Source organism: Rhincodon typus, chromosome 35 (assembly GCF_021869965.1).
Source record: "Rhincodon typus isolate 14 chromosome 35, sRhiTyp1.1, whole genome shotgun sequence".
NCBI lineage: Eukaryota > Metazoa > Chordata > Chondrichthyes > Orectolobiformes > Rhincodontidae > Rhincodon > Rhincodon typus.
Genome location: NC_063366.1, coordinates 11,054,954 through 11,073,815, shown reverse-complemented (window position 1 = coordinate 11,073,815; position 18,862 = coordinate 11,054,954). Strand labels below are relative to the sequence as shown.

The following is an 18,862-nucleotide window of genomic DNA, read 5'->3' as shown; positions in this document are numbered from 1 at the left end:
ACTGGGAAGAAAATCTGATGGAATGCAGAATGAACTGCTGATCTTCTCCCTCCTGGTTTGCGAGCTTAAAATATATGCCCAAGTGTCCTAAAGAGGCCAAATTGATGTGCAGTGATGGTTTCACGATCAACTTAGTAACACTTGGGACCGCGTCTTTGAAATAAGTGTCTGAGCAGACCCCGCTCCACTGTCGGGTCTACCAGCTGCTTTTGCACATGGGATGGGGGGTGCTGAAAATACTGTTTGTTGCTGGAGAGTTCTGGCAATCCTCACAGCAGGATTAAACCATACACGTCGTATTTTTCACCAATGGGCATGTGTTATGACTTTCCACGAGTGCAAAATTGAAATATTACTGTTTCTCTGTGAAAAAATGAAAAGTGAAAGATGATCGTGTTCCTTATGGTTACTTGATGTTTTAATATCGTTGACTACATTTGAATTCGGAAAGCACAACCAAGTGTCTTCCGATAATCGCCAAGGCTTACTTGGTTGCAAATGAATGAGGCAAGGTTATTTTTTTTTCATCAGTTACTAGCGTATCCAATAGACTCCCCATGAAATGTAACAGGGAATGCTGCTTTTCTCTAGGAGACCTAAAGTTCAGTTGTCGGGGGCAACGCAGGAAAGCCCATACATTTCTACATCGTTGACGTCAATGCCACCCATAACCACACTAAGATAGCTTTCACATGCCTCAGCTGACTACTATGCTTTCCACACGCGATACTGGAAGACGAATAGCTGTGGTCTGTAACTGTAACTGTTGCAATGAAGAATTAAGGTTCACCTTTCCATAGGTGTGTAAATCGATGTGTCTTCATTGTTTTCAACCTTCGGAACACAAATTAAGTTCTGTTAATGATTATTCTGTTTTCAATGAAGGGTAACATAATTGAACAAAGTGAAATACTTCCACACCATGCGCAGTGCATCAGATTCCGGTACACTCTCGTCTTGATCCTGTCATAAAATAAAACATTACCCAATGAAATGGACATTTTTATGGACCAAGACATTTTAATACATTGACACAATCATACATCTATGAACTGTCAAAGAAAAAAATCATAATTCTCTACTGTTAGAATTAAAGTTATACATAGAATCCCCACAGTGCGGAAGCAGGACATTCCGCCTATCAAATCTGAATTGGCCCTCCAAACAGCATCCCATCCCACCCAGACTCAACCCCTTCCACGACAACTCTGCATTTTCTGTGGCTAATTCACCTAATCAACACATCCACGGACACTATGGGCAATTTAGCGTGGCCAATCCACCTAACCTGCGCATCTTTGGACTGTGGAAGGAAACCCACGCAGACACAGGCAGAATGTGCAAATGCCAAACAGACTGTTGCCCAAATTAAAACCAGGTCCCTGCCTGGATGTGAAGCAGCAGTGCTAACCACTGAGTCCCCATGCCACCTGCATGCGTGTGTGCTCCATTTAACATTGTGCTTTGCTGCAAGTTAAACAGAACTGAATAGAACTGGTGTTGCACCAATGAATGCTTCAAATGTAGCCACCCTAAAATAAATGCAGTAAAATTGGACATGAAACTCCTCTCACTGTGTTTTAAGTTAGCACTGCTAAAAAGAAATCTCCCAACTGTGTTTAACACATTGTGAGAACAGAGTAAGAAAATCCCTTTAGCTCCCATGCTTATGACATCATCAGCATGCTTGGAACCAAAGAGTCTCACTGGCACGCTTCCCATGTCACCAACATGCTAGAACAGATCACTGTTTTGATATTGTTGTTAATAAAATTGCAGAAATTTCATGTCATGTTGAGCCCATAGAGACAAATATTCTCCTGCACGAAGTAAATGTCTTCATATGACTGGAAGGAGTCAGAATATCAAGGATATTGATTCTAAAATGTACAATTTAACTAGTAGGGATCAGTGAAATGTAGATTTTTAAGGTAATCCTCACCACAGATTAAACAATCTCTCGCTTGTTATTGGAGACTCGAATAACGTTTGGCACTGTCTCCAAATAAGGCTCAACCATACTCTTCCTATTGTTTGCCAATGAATGTGTGTTACGACTTCCTTTTGGTAAAACATTGAAATAATATGTTTTCTCTGTGAACAATGAGAAGTGAAAGATGATCATATTCCTTATGGTTATTTGGTATCAGCTGTATCGATGCAGAATGTAATGTCTGAGTTTCACAGTTGATCAATGGCGATCATTCATCGTCTCACCTACGGTTGTATACAATTTTGTTTTACAGATTTTAGTCTGCAGAGAAGTTTTAATTTAATTTTAAGCTGAGTGCTATCTCCAGGTAGTCTAACATATCTAGGAAGACCAGGAACTATCCAATTGAACAATCCATGCTGACTCGCATCGGGATAATAGATATTCTAACAAATGGCTTTAAAATAGATGGGATGGAATTGACTTCTGATTAATCACTGTCCTTGATGTTTAATCCTGTTGACAACAATGGAACTGAATATCATCTGCTGGATACCGGCAACCTATGCTGCCAGTTGTAATCCCAGAATGCAAACCGTAATAGACAAAGCAAAGTGTATTAACTGGTTTTAAATCAAGAACATAAAGTGAAATAAGATTGTGAAACACAGTTAGGATTAAAACGTATACACACTCTCTAAGTACAGATACAATGATATTTCCAAAACTCATTACCTGTTTCAGAAATGAGACTTCATACTTGTAAAGTTCTTCAGAAGCAATACAGTTGTCTGTCAGTGTTTTTTGATGCTCAGGTCATTTACTTCTCAATGCGGCAGCTTTAATTGTTATCTGCCATCATTATACTGGAAAACTAGTCATCAATTATCCCAAGTTCAACCTGGTGAATTGCTCCCAGTGATGAGACAACAATATCAGAGCCAGTGGAGAATTGTGGGAGGTCTGACAGCAAATTATTAACTACATTTTGAATCGAGGCATCAGACATTGAGTATAATAGTGAGCAATGTCAGCCTCCCAGTTATTTTTAACAAAATCTATTTCTGGTCTTTAATGGCAAACATTTTCAGGAACAGTCTAGATATTTCTGCAACCTTGTATTTGATTTTGTATGTTGGGACTTGGGTATATTTTGTTTCAATCCTAATTTGCAAATGCAGATTTCAAGTGTTGTGATTGTCTTCCTTTTAGGTTACTTACCAGATTCTGCACTTCATCCAGGACAGGTAATTTTAGAATATCTAAAAGACAAAAGCAGGAGAATGCAAATATAGAACATACATTAATAGGAAAGGTTTGCGGGGATATGGACTGGGAGCAGGCAGGTTAGACGAGTTTAGTTTGGGATAATGTTCGGCATGGACTGGTTGGACCAAAGGGTCTGTTTCCGTGCTGTATGACCCTATGACTCTATAACGGAAGGTATCTGCTGGAATTGTTATCAATATTGCATTATAGGCACGTTTATGGAAAAAATTTCTTGCAGTCATAGAATCCCTACAGTGTGGAAACAGGCCCTTTGGCCCAACAACTCCACACCAACCCTCAGATAATCCCACCCAGACCCGTCCCCCGATAACCCACCTAATTCACGCACCCCTGAACACTGCAGGCAATTTCGTATGGCCAATCCACCTCGCCTGCACATCATTGGGCTGAGAGAGGAAACCGGAGCACCTGGAGGAAATCCATGCAGATATCGGGAGAACACACAAGTTCCACACAGACAGTCGCCCGAGGGTGGAATGGAACCCGGGTCCCTGGCGCTGTGAGGCAGCAGTGCTAAACACTGAGCCACCGTATATATGAATATATATAAGATACTACCTCATAAGTATGTCCATAAGACTGTTTAATACTTCCAGTTGTGCTCAGCTCGCAACACTAAATAGTGAAAGATCTGGATTCAAGTGATAATCCACCATCGGAGAACAGAAAAATGGCTTTTTATTTCTGTCTGGAACTGAGGGAGTGCCGCATTGTCAGACGTTCTTCATTGAATTGAACAGAAACCATTTCACAGTCAGTAAAATTTCCTGGCATGTTTCAAAGAAGAGTAGGGTACCCTTGCAGTGTATTGTTCAACAGTATTCCCGTAAATAATTTCAACATGAACCAATGTTGATAGTAACACTTACAGTTGCTGTCTGTAGGGCACTGTAATGTATAAATTGATTGTTACTTAACTCATCAGTTAAGTCCCAAGGGCCAGCAATAGTTTTGCAACGTTGATACAGTTGCTTCCTTATGTTAAAATAAAAGCATGTGACTCACTGCAGCTCATAAATCATATGAAATGCCTTTGGGTTAGAGTGTTTGCTTATTCAACTGACTGTCTTTTAAAAGAACCAACATCTGTTTGAGGTTTTACAGGGTGCTGGTGAGAACTCTTCCGGAGTACTGTTTTCAGTTCTGGTTGGCTGATGATAAGAAGGATATTATTAAGCTAGAGAGGATTCAGAAGAGATTTACCAGGAAGTTGCCAGGAGTGGAGGGTTTGAGTTCTAAGGAGAGGTTGGACCGTTTGGGACTTTTTTTCACTGGAGTTTGAGGAGTGACCTTATAGAGGTTCATAAAATCATGAGGTCCAGATAAGGTGACTGGCAGGTGTGTTTTCCCTCGGGTGTGGGATTTAATGACAAGAGAACATATTTTTAGGGTGAGAGGGGAAATATTCAAAAAAGATATGACGGGCATTTTTGTTTTACACAGAGAGTGTGGTTCATGTGAGGAAGCAATGGATGTGGGTACAGTTACAAAATTTAAAAGACGTTTAGATAAGTACATGAATAGGAAATGTTTGGAGGGATATGGGCCTAGTGACTAGTTTAGTTTGGGATTATGGTCAGCATGGACTGGTTGGACCGAAGGGTCTGTTTCTGTGCTGTACGACACTATGATTCAAATTATGCATTTTGAGAAATTTCATTGAAACAGTTGCATTTTTACCCCAAACTGCCAATTGTGAAAACCAGCAAGAATATTCGCAACATTGGCTCTATACCCTAAACAATCTTACCCCTCAATAAAATCAACAGACAGTGATGTCGTCTGAGAGGAAAAACTATCTTTTCACCAAATTCCGCAGGATACTTTCCTGCTTAATGTTCAATCTTATCTTTGATAGGAGTGTATGTTCATCAGCTGGTATAACAGTCAGTAAAATACAATTTCCAGCATGTCCTGTAGTCCCATTCACATCCAAATTCAACCCCAATGTATCCAACAGTTGAGTATCTCAGGTATTCACACATTCATGTCACAATTAGAATAGAACCATAGAATAGGCTGATACAGCTCAGTAGAATGTTTGTCAGCCCATGGAGTCTGTCTTGTCCCTTTCACAAGTGTGTTACTCCCACTTCCCCACACTGCAGCCCTTAAATTGTATTAATGTGAATATCCATTGTCAATTAATGGTTTGGTCATACATAATGTAGTTGTAGCTGAAGAGAATCATATTTTATTGAAAGTTTATGTTTTGCATATCCCCGAAGATTATTTTGAAAATGTTGTTTATTCACAGGATCACATCTAATGTTTGGTCTGCATTTTGCCGACATGGGCTGGTTGCATATAGTCAGCACCTGCTTGTGGCAAACAACTGAATGGATATGTCATTTTATATGATATTTGGTCTTTGTCTAACGAACATATGGCTTACTTGTCGAGCATCACATAGGTATTGAAAGGCATATACCACATCATTAATTTCAGTCATAGCGAGCACATCTGTTTCATTTTTCCTGCCAAGCTGAAAAGGCATTCTCCCTATCACACAGCTAATTAATGTGGCATGTGAATTTCATTGTTGGCCTGATGCTAGGGAAGCCAGCCATTTGTCCCAACGAATGGCAGAACTTAGAATCATAGAATCACAGAATCTTACCGTATAGAAGGAAGCCATTCAAGTTATCATGCCCCAATAAAGCTACCCAGCTCGTCCTACTCTCCAGCCCTATCTCTGTAGCCCTCGAGAATTTTATGACACTGAATATCCCTCCAACTCAGTGAAACAAGAAAGGTATTCAACTCGTCTGCACTTGCAAACCTCACAATGCAGCGTCCGAAAGTACGGTGATTCTGTGATTGGAAACTATTTGCTATATAATACTGATTCGTGAAGAATTACACTGATAACCAATTTAGGATTATCAGTTGGGCAATGCCCTGACCAATCAGGGTCAAGCTGTCGAGTTGAATATTTAATGAAATTTTGGCAGTGAACTGTTAGGTCATCCAGAACTAGTTCGTCCTACATGTCATTGCTTCTGCCGTCAGAGGCAATTTGCCAACCAATTAGCATTTTCTCTCATACAATATTATGATAAACAATATGTTTTCCCTTTACTTTAGTATTTACATTAGTGAATTGTCCTCATGGGTACAAGACAAGTGTGACAAAGTGTATATTTTTTCAGTAATATTCATATCCACATTCCTGGAATTGTATAGTTGCTTCTCCCACAGAACATTACTTTCCTGTAACTTGTGTAAGTGCACACCATGACTAAAAAAAACTCTTAAGAGGCAGAACATTGTCATTATCTCTAAAGATGTGATTTCTGTTCAATGGAAGAGTGAAAATAAAGTGCTGCCTTTGATTAAATCAGGTGCCATTGACTGAGAAGTAAGTAATTTGTGGAAATAGAAACATTCACTGGAAGCTATTAAATGAGTTAAGAAAACTGTAATGTTTGGGGATTTTTTTTTCTGAATCATAACTCTAGTGTCAAACTGGAAATTTTTCAACCAGTTTAAACTCAGTATCATGGTAATCCTGAGGTTTTTAATAACACCATAGAAGTTTATATTATTTTCAAAGATAACCAAAACCAGCTTTACGTACCATCTACGCAGATGATGTCTGAAATAACTTGGAATTGTCTGCAAAACAATGAAAAGGAAGAACTCAACCACATTTGCTGATAACATTTGACCGCAGAAATGTGGATGGATTTAAAGTAGAGTGAAGGCTGTTCAACCCATCATGTCTGTTGAGATAAGGTGATTTTCCTGGTTGACTATAACTTCCCAAACTTTGACCTTTAACTTTGTAGGATGGGGGCATCTCAGGTGCGTTTACGTGGAGCTCTGTCTCAACTCTGATGAGTGTTTCAGGCTCCTGTATCCTTGCAGAAAATGGGTTGCAGACAATCTGCATGAAATAAAATTTACTGCGAAACTGTCTACAAATCTTTCAATCACTTCAAATGCTAACAGAATGCATTTCTTAACCAGTAAATGTGTACCTGCTGATGCTCACTCACCTTTGAGCCCGTTGAGCACCTGAAACAAAGGGACACAAGAAAAATATTGGATTACAAAAAACATTTCTTATTACTTAAGTCTCATTATTCATTGATGCCAGTTTTGTGCATGCAGCTGTAGAGTCTGCACTTCAAAATATTAATTGCACAAAGTTATTCACTAAAAACGACAGACAAAATAAAGAACAATGCAAATGGATATGATTGACTTTAATTCATTTTTTCTCTCAAAATGTATCAGCGGAAAGAATAGACCAAGGGGCAGCCTAAAACAAGTTCTGAGAGCATTTCATGGTAGAAATCGATGAAACATTTCTGTTCGTGAGGTTATAAATGCAACAATAAATGCAACAAGGAGAAACTAATTCAACAACAGCACGGCCAAAATTTTGCTTTGGGTTGGAGCAGTTGAGGCAAACTGCTAAGTACCTAAGAAATAAAGCAGTGTAGAGTATGTTGAAATAGGGAGAGGGGGCTCAGACCGCTGCCAGAATGGTCCAGTTGGACAGAGTGCACATATTCTGTGTTGTAATGCATTTAGAAGTATTAATATTTTAACTTTTGACGTGATTGCCATGGGAAAATCAGCATGCCCTGTGGTCAGGTGGCCAGCAGCAGAAATACTTACAACACTGGTTAAGAGCTACAATTAAGCACGCTGGGAATTGGGGTCAAGCTCGTTGAAACTCTCGCCTCAGATAAAGTTGTAGCCAAGACATGTTGCGACCTGCAGTTTCCTGTGTTGACCAAACAAGGAAAGTGTCATGATGGTTTCTCGACATGCTGGCGCCACTACTACTTTATATGGAATATGGAATGTGGCTGTTTCTTTTGCTTTAATTATTTGGGAGCTGTTTACCAATAAACTCCATTAGCTGAGATTGCACAATGTGATCTGGCTTTGGTCAATTCATTGGTTGAGCGTCAGAGAAGTCTCTGTCAGAGGTGCATACTTTTTGAGATAAGTTAGCAGAACAAAGGAATTTTTTGCAGGAGAAACCTTCAAGACCAAATTTGAGAAGTCCGGCCTCGAATTGACCTTCAGAGAAAATAAAGAATCACAAGGCAATATCTGCACTGAGAGCTATGTTGGCCAATTCACTCAAATCGTACTTGATTCAAGCCAAACTTATTGAGTTAAAGTATGAATTGGGGTTAAATATGAATTAAGCAAAATAAGATAAAGTGAATTTAAATGAATTGTGTTAACGTTGAATTTGAGTTAAATGAAGTAAGAATTAAATGTTGCAACTAATGTATGCCTTCTATTGAGTCATGGTCATAGAGCCATACAGCATGAAAACAGACCCTTCCGGGCAAGCAGTCCGCGCTGACCATAATTCCAACGTAAACTAATCTGTCTGCTCGTGGCTTATGTCGCCTCCAAACCTCTCCTATTCATGTCCTTCTCTCAGTGACTTTTAAATGTTGTAACTGTGCTTCCATCCACCATTTCTTCAGGAAGTTCATTCCATATGTGAACCACTCTCTGTGGAAAAGATTTTCCCTTGGTGCCTCATTGAAATCCCTCTTGCCTCAACTTAAAAGATGTGCCCCTTAGTCTTGAAATCCATAGAATGGGAAAAGACACCGTTCCATTTACCCTATCCATACCCATCATGATGTTGTAAACCTCTGTCAGGTCACCTCTCAACTTCTAATGACAAAAGTCTCAGCTTTTATACAGCCTTCCTTTAAAACTCGAACCCTCCATACCCGGCAACATCCTCGTAAATCTCTTCTGAACCCTCTCCAGCTCAATAACATCCTTCCTACGACTGGAAGTTAAAATAATGAAGAGCTTGTTTAATGAAGTTCCCTGTCATTTGTCTGTCACATATCTGAGTAAAAAAGTCTGAGTACTCCTTTCGGGCATCACTGAGTGGCCATTGATAAGCTGAGACTTTAAGTTGTTTTGAAGTCGAATTCCCCAGGCTTAGTGAATTGATCAGCAGTTGGGAATAAAGCGGGTGTTTGCTGAGTGTGACAAACAAATGGCAGAATTTGTGAAGTGAATCTGGTCGCTTCTTGTATCCCCTGGAAGATGCCGAAGGAGTTAAGAGTAAAGAATGGCAGATCGCCAAGCACGGTCAGAGATATCACGGAAGGAGCTAAATAAGATGTAGCCCTAGTTGTTGAGCATTGCAATAGATTAGGAACGAGTCTGTGATCCGTTGGTCAGAAATGTTGTGAAGTAACATGTAGAGAGCAAGGAAAGCATGCGACCAAGCTTACTTAGGAAGGCTACAGCAATAGTCAGTTGTTTGCACCAGTTAACGGGTCGAGAGTGAGAGGATAAAATATTATATGAAGGCAACGTGAGATTACATGAGGAAAATTACGTGAGCAGTTCGAAAGGTTACTGAGAAAAGTGGTGGAACAGGAGCAAAGGAGTCAGATAGATGTGTTGTACGTGGGCCACATTCTGATCCAATGTGAGAAGGCTTACTAAGGAGTGCACAGTGCGAACAGGGGCCATGAAATGGCCTCACAGACTGTCAATGAACTGAACGGAAAATGCGCCAATTTGCAGGCTGCTGTTAAATTTCTCTATCAAGTCGGCAGAGAAGGAGGAACCTCCGTGACTGACTGTTCAACATGCTAGCAGCGGATTGATAAATTAAAATCTCAGCTGTTGATACAGAAAAGAATTAAGTGGGTAATTGGGACAGTTCAGCCTGAGGGGCAGAGTGATTACGGAATGGATTGGGGAAAGCTGGAAAAGAATGCCCAGCAGTATGCTGCACGCGACGATGACTGGGGACCCCTACCTCCCTTTCCAGGGGCACTGAATCCCTCAGCACCCCCACACAACCACCGCCTTCCCCAATCAAGTCTGTGACTGCAGTGAGGGGAAATTGCTAAAATGATTTTGTGATAATACACTGGCTTTAAAAGGTTATTTTCTTCTTATTTTTTAAAGAGAGGGATAAAACAGAGGTGCAGAGCTGGCTAGTTGGGAAGCCACTAAAGTTAACAGTTTGTGAGGCCTTGGGTGCCTTTTTTTAAAAAGTTGGAATAATGGAAGCAACCTGAGAGGGTGAGGTCAAGCTCTTAAAGAACCAGGATTTTTAGTTTTAGCTCTCAGCAGTTGCAGTTGGGGTCTTGAAGAAGTGAAAGTTATTCATTCCTTCTCTTGGATATAACCAAAAATTGGGTATTCTCTGCCTGCTCTGGGAGTTGCATGTGAGATAATGTGTTTGCTGAATTTGCCTTTTATCAAAGCTGTGTTTATGGTTTGCTACTAAATTGGAACAGTTAATTAGTAATGGTTACTGTGTCTATTGGAGATTTGGAAGATATGAAGGAAGCTATATTAGCTGTGATAGGTTGTAACAGAGGGGATCCAACAGATGATTTAAATAGGTGTAGTCCTCTGATTGCATATGCAGGTCAGTTATGGGTTGATTTTACTCAAGTTTTTGGGAAATGGATCATACTAGGTGAACTAGAGGTGATCACTCCAATTGGTTAAGGTCTTCAGTAGTGTGCGCTTTGGAAGGGGGAGAGAAGGTGCGTGAGAATTTTGACCCACAGGTGATAGACACGATGAGTTACAGACAGTATGGCAAATGGTTCGAGCTTGGGAGAAGGAAATTCAAGAGACAGATAAAGGCAAAGCGAATAAGAGTGCCAATCAGATACGCCAAACTTAAGAATACAAATGTAAATGTTTGCAACACGATATCTCACAACCATTCCATCTGCCAAACAACAAAAAAATACACGTCCTTACCTTTCATTCTGTGTAATTTCACACAGTAGGGCACAACAATTAACACGAGAGCTAGTTGTACCAGAGCACCGATCAACAGGAATAACGATAGCGTCATGTTACCTTTTGGTTTCTCTAAGAAACATAAAGAACAAATCAGAGCACAACACAGGTAAAAGAAACACGCCATTCAGCCCCTTGCATCTATTCAATCATTGAGTTAGATCATGGTTGATCTGAACCTGAACTCAAATTGCCGCAACAATTTGCACACCCTTTATTAACACTGTCTTGCAATATCCATCAATATTGCCTTTTCAAGTTTCAGTATTTTCAGGCTTTCCATGTCGAATTCCCCAGGCTTAGTGAATTGATCAGCAGTTGGGAATAAAGCGGGTGTTTGCTGAGTGTGACAAACAAATGGCAGAATTTGTGAAGTGAATCTGGTCGCTTCTTGTATCCCCTGGAAGATGCCGAAGGAGTTAAGAGTAAAGAATGGCAGATCGCCAAGCACGGTCAGAGATATCACGGAAGGAGCTAAATAAGATGTAGCCCTAGTTGTTGAGCATTAGGAACGAGTCTGTGATCCGTTGGTCAGAAATGTTGTGAAGTAACATGTAGAGAGCAAGGAAAGCATGCGACCAAGCTTATTTAGGAAGGCGACAGCAATAGACAGTCTGTGAGGCCATTTCATGGCCCCTGTTCGCACTGTGCACTCCTTAGTAAGCCTTCTCACATTGGATCAGAATGTGGCCCACGTACAACACATCTATCTGACTCCTTTGCTCCTGTTCCACCACTTTTCTCAGTAACCTTTCGAACTGCTCACGTAATTTTCCTCATGTCATCTCACTCTCTTTTGTATTCGAATCTGCTTCACTGTTTAATTATTGGTCTCTAATTTTCCGATCATGTCCCATCGTTTTTGATGCTCTCACTGAAAGAAATATTTCTTCCCTGTCTATAAAATTCAAAACCGTGCATCAGCTGAAACACCAAGCTGCAGTGCCACACGAGCAAGTCAGGCTTGTGATCTCGCAAGGCGAACATATCCTTTTGGATCTAAAGCCACATGCATTACTCCAAATTTGGTTCAAGTGTAATTTCAAGCAACAGAGGAATATTTTCTCCACTTTTGTACTCCATAATATTATGATTGCTTCCATTCGCATAGTTAAATAATTATTACTCCTGCAACTTCAGAATTATCAGAATACTCTTGCCAGTTAATTTTCAAAATGAAAATCAGGCTCCTCTTCTGGAATACTGTGTCCAGTTCTGGTCTCCCTGTTACAGGAAGCATATTATTAAGCTGGAAATGGTTCAAAAGAGATTTACAAGGATGTTGCCAGGTATGAAAGGTTTGAGTTGTACAGAAAGGATAGATAGGCTGGGACTTTTTTCACCAGAGTGTCGGAGGTGAAAAGTGACCTGATAGAAATTTATAAAATCATGAGGGGTAGAGATAGAGTAAATAGTAGGTGACCTTTCCCTGGGATAGGGAATTTCAAGACCAGGGGCCATATATTACAGGTGAGAGGAGAGAGATTTAAAAAAGACATGAGGGGCAATTTTCTTTTTTTTTACACAGAGAGTGGTCCGTGTGTGGAATGAAGTTCCAGAGGCAGTGGATGTGGAAACAGTTACAACATTTAAAAGACATTTGTATAATCACATGAATAAGAAATGTTTGGAGGGACATGGCCCAAGCGCAGGCAGGTGGGACTAGTTTGGTTTGGGATTATGGTCAGCATGGATTGGTTGGACTGAAGGGTCTGCTTCCGTGCTGTATGACTCTGTGACTGCATTGCTTCCATTTTCACATTAAATTAGTTGTTATTCTACAATTTTCAATATACTCCTCCCAGTTAATTTTCAAAACGACAATCAGGCTCCTGCATAAATTATCGATTCCTACTTGATTAATATAATCTGGGACAGTGGGTAATCAGGATGCTCGTGGAAGTATGAGACAAAAAATTGTGCAAAAGGCTGATAATGGCTCCGTAACTAATTTAGAATGGAATCCCTACAGTTTGGAGAAAGGCCATTCGGCCCATCGGAAGGGCATCCCACCTAGACCCATCCCCCTACCCTATCCCTGTAACTCTGCATTTCTCATGGCGAACCCACTTAACCTGCACATGCTTGAACACTATGGGCGATTGAACATGGCCAATCCACCCTAACCTGCACATCTTTGGGCTGTGGGAGGAAACTCACGCAGACACGGGGAGAATGTGCAAACTCCACACAGAATTTAATACTGAAGGCACGATAGTAACAACTTTCCATGTATAGTTTACACGTTATTGACTTCATAAATATTTCAAAATTTATAAAAATACTTTATTCATTAAAAATGGACGTAAGAAGTCACGAAAGCAGTCTGGTTCTGTCCATGAAGAAAACAAACATTGGAGTTTGACTCGGTCCAAATAAACAAACCAAAGGCATCTCTTACTTGTGTAAGATTGTACCTTTCTATAATTGTGGTACCGGGAGCGTCCTCGAACTGAATAGAACCCCATCGGCGGGAAGACCTGGGAAAAGTTACCAGTCATGATGCGGAACTGATTCCTCCTGCCACGCATGGCTATTTGCAGACAAGTGAATCGCTTACCTCTCACCGTGAGCTGTGTTCCATTCCCATATTCCTCACCCAGCTGCATGAATTTCACGCTGCACCTGTACATCCCGGAATCAGTCACTTTCAGCTCCTTCAGCAAGAGGGAGGCTTTGCGGCTGTGGATGAAATCCTCTTGGGATTTGTGCACTCGCCCTCTGTACTTCGCTGTCTGATTGGAAACTTCCGCACTATCCTTCAACCATTTAAAAGAGCCTATTGTCTGGGAGACATTGCCTGTCCACTCGCACGGGATGAGGACTGATTGACCCTCCTTCGCCAGAATCGTCGGAAATTTCTGAACGACTTGGAACTTCTCGGCGCCGATTCCTGAAACTTAGAGGGGAGGAAGTGATTGGAAGTGAGAACTTTGAGAGGCAACGTTAAAACGAATAAACAAATTACCAGCTCAATGCGGGGTGGGTGGGTTGTGGGTGAAATGTGCAGCAACGTTTAGATAACCGTGAGATGCTGTCCTCTGTCTGAAAGGGCAGTGGGAGCAGATTCCATTACAGTCTGAACAAGGAAGCTGACTGCACCCTTCATTGGGAAAGGATTACTGTTCAATTACAAAAGAGCGTTTTTAGAAACCTTGTACTGGCATGGTGGTCGGAATGGGCTTCACTGTGCTGCATCATTCTATGGGCACTTCAACAAAAAACAGCAAATCCTTCCACTTGGTTTCCAACAAGCCGGATACGAAAGCACCGTAGATGTGACTTGTTATTTGAAAGAGCTGCAGTGGTGATCTATCGCAGAGATCACCTAATTAGAGGAGACCCAATGTGCTATTTTGATATTCCTGAGTCACAGAGTCATACAGCACAGAAACAGACCCTTCGGTCCAACCAGTCCATTATTCCAAACTAAACGAGTCCCAGCTGCCTGCGCTTGGTCCATACCCTTCCAAACATTTCTTATTCATGTACTTATCTAAATGCCTTTTCAACGTTTTAACTGTAGCCACATCCATCACTTCCGCTACAAGTTCATTCCACACACAAACCACTCTCTGAAAAAATTGCCCCTCATGTTCATTTTAAATCTCTCTCCCCTCATATGCTCCCTACTCTTGAAATCCCCCACTGTCGGTAAAGACCTAAGGAGGTTTGTGTCAAGATCTGTGAGGTACGACAAAGAAAGGAAGGATGACTCTATAATCAGTCTGCGACTCTCTGACTGAGAAAACTATGAGAGGTCAAGCATTGTAAATACAGCAAAGCAGTCGACTCCGCAATGATAAGATTTGGGAATATGGTAAATGATAAGGAGGCCAGTTGGAAAGGAGTGAAATGTCCTACAACTCCTCAATTCCAGGAAAAGACTGAAATTGAATAGGAAATGTCACTGTAAGCCCTGATGACAACTCATGCAGGGTATAAAAAACAGTGACCACTTTCTTCCCTTTGTTCACCCTGGATTGTGGAAACGTCCTGAACATAAATATCAAGGTGCTAAATACAAGACTTTTATTCTACAGAAATGGGCATTCCGGAGATTTTCAACAATCTAGCTGTAACATTTAATTAATCTTTACAACAGACTGCGCATTCAGTTATTAACTAAAGCGGAGTTTGTTTAATTTTATATCAAATGAACGGGTGATTAGACTGCACGTAAATTAAAGTGCACGTTCCTGACCTTCTTCTGATCTACACAATATAGAGACACTCAAGAATGAGCAAACATAATTGACTAGGGGCCATGAATTCAACATAGCCAGGAAGAAGTTCAACAAGGAATTCAAGAAAAAAAAATTTGCCCCCAGTGATAATTGGGAAACTTTCAATTGTCCGAAAGAGTTGAGGTGAATAACAAGGATGTATTTAAGGAAAAGCCAGTGAGACATGAGGGAGAATAGAATAAAATGGTAGGAGGAGAGGAAAAAAAATGAGAAGAGGCTCATTTGCAGTAAAACACTTGAAGTAATGGTGGTTCGGTCAAATTCCCTGTTTCTGAACTGTACACTTTGCAGGGGATGTGAGTATCACTAGTAAGGTCAATATTGGTTGCCCATTCGTAACTGCCATTGAGCTGTGTGGTTTGGTAGTCTATTTAAAAGTCAATGCTATTGTTATGGGTCACGTAGCCCAGACCAGGTACAGATAGCAGATTTCCTTCCACAAAGGACATTAATGAACCATCAATAATAATTATTAGAGTCACCATCATTGAGACTAGCCAGGTACTCCAGACCTCGACAATGACGAATCTCAATTCCACCACTTGCCTGCTAGGACTTGTACTTGTGTTGATACAGCATTAGTCTCGCGCAGACATTACATTACCGTACACTCTGCCAGCAGGGTTGGGAGGGAGCACATTGTGAGAGTTATGGCAGCACGATCAGAGGTTCAGTTGAGATCAGGGTTACAGAGGGTGCTCTGCAGGGAGTGCTTATAAGTCAAGTACAGATATAACAACAGCAGCTCTGATGGTTCCAGCATCTGATGAATTGAGATTTGGTGGAAACAGGCAGTTTTATGAAGGTGGAAATGAGTGGTAAATGATCCGAAGACATGAATCTCAATGAAGAAGTTCAACTCAAAGTCATATATACACCAAGATTTTGTGCTCTGCTTCATCCTCAAGACACTTGCCATGGAGACAGATAGAGTTAGTTGTGGGGAACTGGAGGGAATGGTTTTGATCTTCACAAATATTTAACAAGTGGAAATTTCTGTTTTCTTGGAGTGGGGGATTCCAAAACTGGATGGCATTGTTTTAAGGTGACAGGGGAAAAATTTAAAAAGGACTTAAGAGATAACTTTTTTTCTTGCAGAAGGTCGTGCATGTATGGAATAAGCTGCCAGAGGAAGTAGTGGAGGCGGGTACAATTACAACATTTAAAAGGCATGTGGGGCTAAAGGATATGGGCCAAATGCTGGCAAATGGGATTAGGTCAGACTGGGATATCTGGTCAGTGTGGACAAGTTAGACTAAAACGTCTGTTTCCGTGCTCTATAATTTATAAATGCGAGGCAAAGAGGTTGATAATTTAGCAACAGTGGATGAGTCGAGCTCGGTCATCATGAAGTTGCAGTAGATTACAGCATAAGCGATACTGTTCAGCAGTGTCTTTGCACTCAGTCTAATTTGCTTGTCTATTGCACCATACACTATTGCCTTCATCGGCACAATTGCTATACACCAATGTGTAAAGTTTATAAATAATGGAATGATACTTACCCGAGAAGACAGCCAATATCCAGAGGATGGAGCTTGGGTTCATCCTCCTGCAATGGGTAAACAAATAAATTGCACGGAATATGAAATTAACACTCTTGGTACAGGAAACTAAAACTCATCATTGTAATTTCTTTTCCGTTCATTTACAAGATGAGAGCATCGCTGCCTACGTCGGCATTTATTGCTCAGAGGGTGACTCACAAGTAGACCAGATCAGGTTAGGATGGCAGTTTCTTTCCCTAATGCACATTGTGTGGGCTTTTCGCTGGTCATCATTAGATTTTTAAGTGAAGATTTCTTTCAAAGACAAGAATTCAATATGCCATGGCAAGATTCGAGCCCACATCCCCAACAATTAGCTGGGTCTTCTGGGTTAACAGTCCGGTGATAACACCGCTCAGCCATGACCATCCCACTTTGGATGGTTAAGGTCATTCTGGATGTTGATCGGGATCTTGAGCTCCCTCTATGAGTGCGACACGGCAGCGAGCCATCGCATTTCACCCAACTGCGCATCCATTCTGCCATTGTTAAATTGTCCCCAAGTGTACACTCAGTCCCATGAGAATGCATTCAAACTTAAGATCAACAAAAGCCTTTGGGGCCTGGGACATCCTGAATCGAAAGCAAATAAATTCAACTTTGTGTCTGAACACTTATGGAGTCACCAATCCATGACTTTTAAAATTTAAGAGTTATTTTCTTGAAGCATTGATCCAGGAGCTTTCCCATTCCCAACGTGGAAGATACTTGACCACAAATCAATGCAATGGAACAAATGCAAACAGTAAAATCGCTCAGTGAACTTTAGTCCTTCAGATTGAAACAAGCCTAAAATGCAATAAGAAAAGGTTAAAGGCAGTTTATTGTTTTCTAACACAAACAGAAATTGCTGGAAAAACTCAACAGGTCTGGCAGCATCTGTGGACAGAAATCAGGTGTAATCCTTCTTCAGAACTGAAGTATCTGGTAGCTTTTATGCAGAAGATAGGGTGGGGGGTGGGGCTGTGGAATGGGGCAAGGAGTAAATGACTGAGCCCAACGAGAGAGGAGAAGGATTAAAAAAAAAGAGATGAGGGGCAACTTTATTCTTACACAGAGAGTGGTCTGTGTGTGGTATGAACATCCAGAGGAGGTGGTGGATACAGTTACGATGTTTAAAATGCATTTAGACATGTACGTGAATAGGAATTTGAAGCGGTATGGACCAAGCACAGGTAAGTGGGACGAGGTTAATTTGGGATTATGGCCAGAGTAGACTGGTTGGACCGAAGGGTCTGTTTCTGTGCTGTATAACTCTATGACTTTATAACAGTTGGACAGAATTACCAGGTTAATTGAAGGCTCCTCACTCAGGTTTGATAGGTGGCATAGTTATGGTGTTCTTGTGGCACAGTGGTACCATCCTTATTTTGGAGCTAGGAGACTTGGCTCAAATGTCAGCTGCTCCAGATGTGCAAGCAAGTAGGTTCAGATTGAAAATATTCTGGCAGGATCCAGACATTATGGATGCAAATTGAGAGAGAAAATGCATTGGAATGTAAATGATAGTGTGGAATAATGTAAACAAAGTGCATATGCGCATCAGTTGGGGGAAGGTTCTTCTATGTGTCTATAAATTAAGGTCAGACTTCAGTAACGATGTTAGGAAGCATTCCTACACACAAAGGGTGATAGATGTTTGGAACTGCCGTCAACAAACTGGATGTTGATCAGTTGCTAATTTTAGATATGAGGTAGGTTTTGGGGACGTGATTGCCTCGTGGTATTATCACTGGACTGCTAACCCGGATAAAGCTCTGGGAACTGGGTTTCGAATCCCACCACGGCAGATGGTGGAATTTGAATTCAATAAAAATCTGGAATCAACAGTCTAATGATGACCGCGAATCCATTGCCGATTGTCGGGATAATCCATCTGGTTCACTCATGTCCCTCAGGCCTATCCTGACTCCAGACCCACAGCAGTGCGGTTGAGGATGGCCAATACATGAACGATTAAAACATAATGAGCCGAGGGATATGAGTCAAATGCAGTTAGATCTCATTGAATGGCGGAATATACTCTCGGGGCAGAATGGTCTGCTCCTATATTCCTGCACAGCTGG

At 41.1% G+C, this 18,862-nt stretch overlaps 1 protein-coding gene across 1 annotated transcript; it reads right to left on the bottom strand.

Moving 5' to 3' along the window:
• Positions 1-786: 786 nt before the first annotated feature.
• On the bottom strand, positions 787-16,797 carry LOC125486942. Its single transcript, XM_048616511.1, has 8 exons — positions 16,755-16,797; positions 13,563-13,901; positions 10,961-11,074; positions 7,225-7,243; positions 6,804-6,841; positions 3,155-3,195; positions 922-963; positions 787-834 (listed from the first exon to the last, which is right to left on the bottom strand). Exons 1-8 carry the CDS (start codon positions 16,795-16,797, stop codon positions 787-789), a joined length of 684 nt encoding a protein of 227 aa, XP_048472468.1.
• Between the last annotated feature and the right edge of the window lie 2,065 nt (positions 16,798-18,862).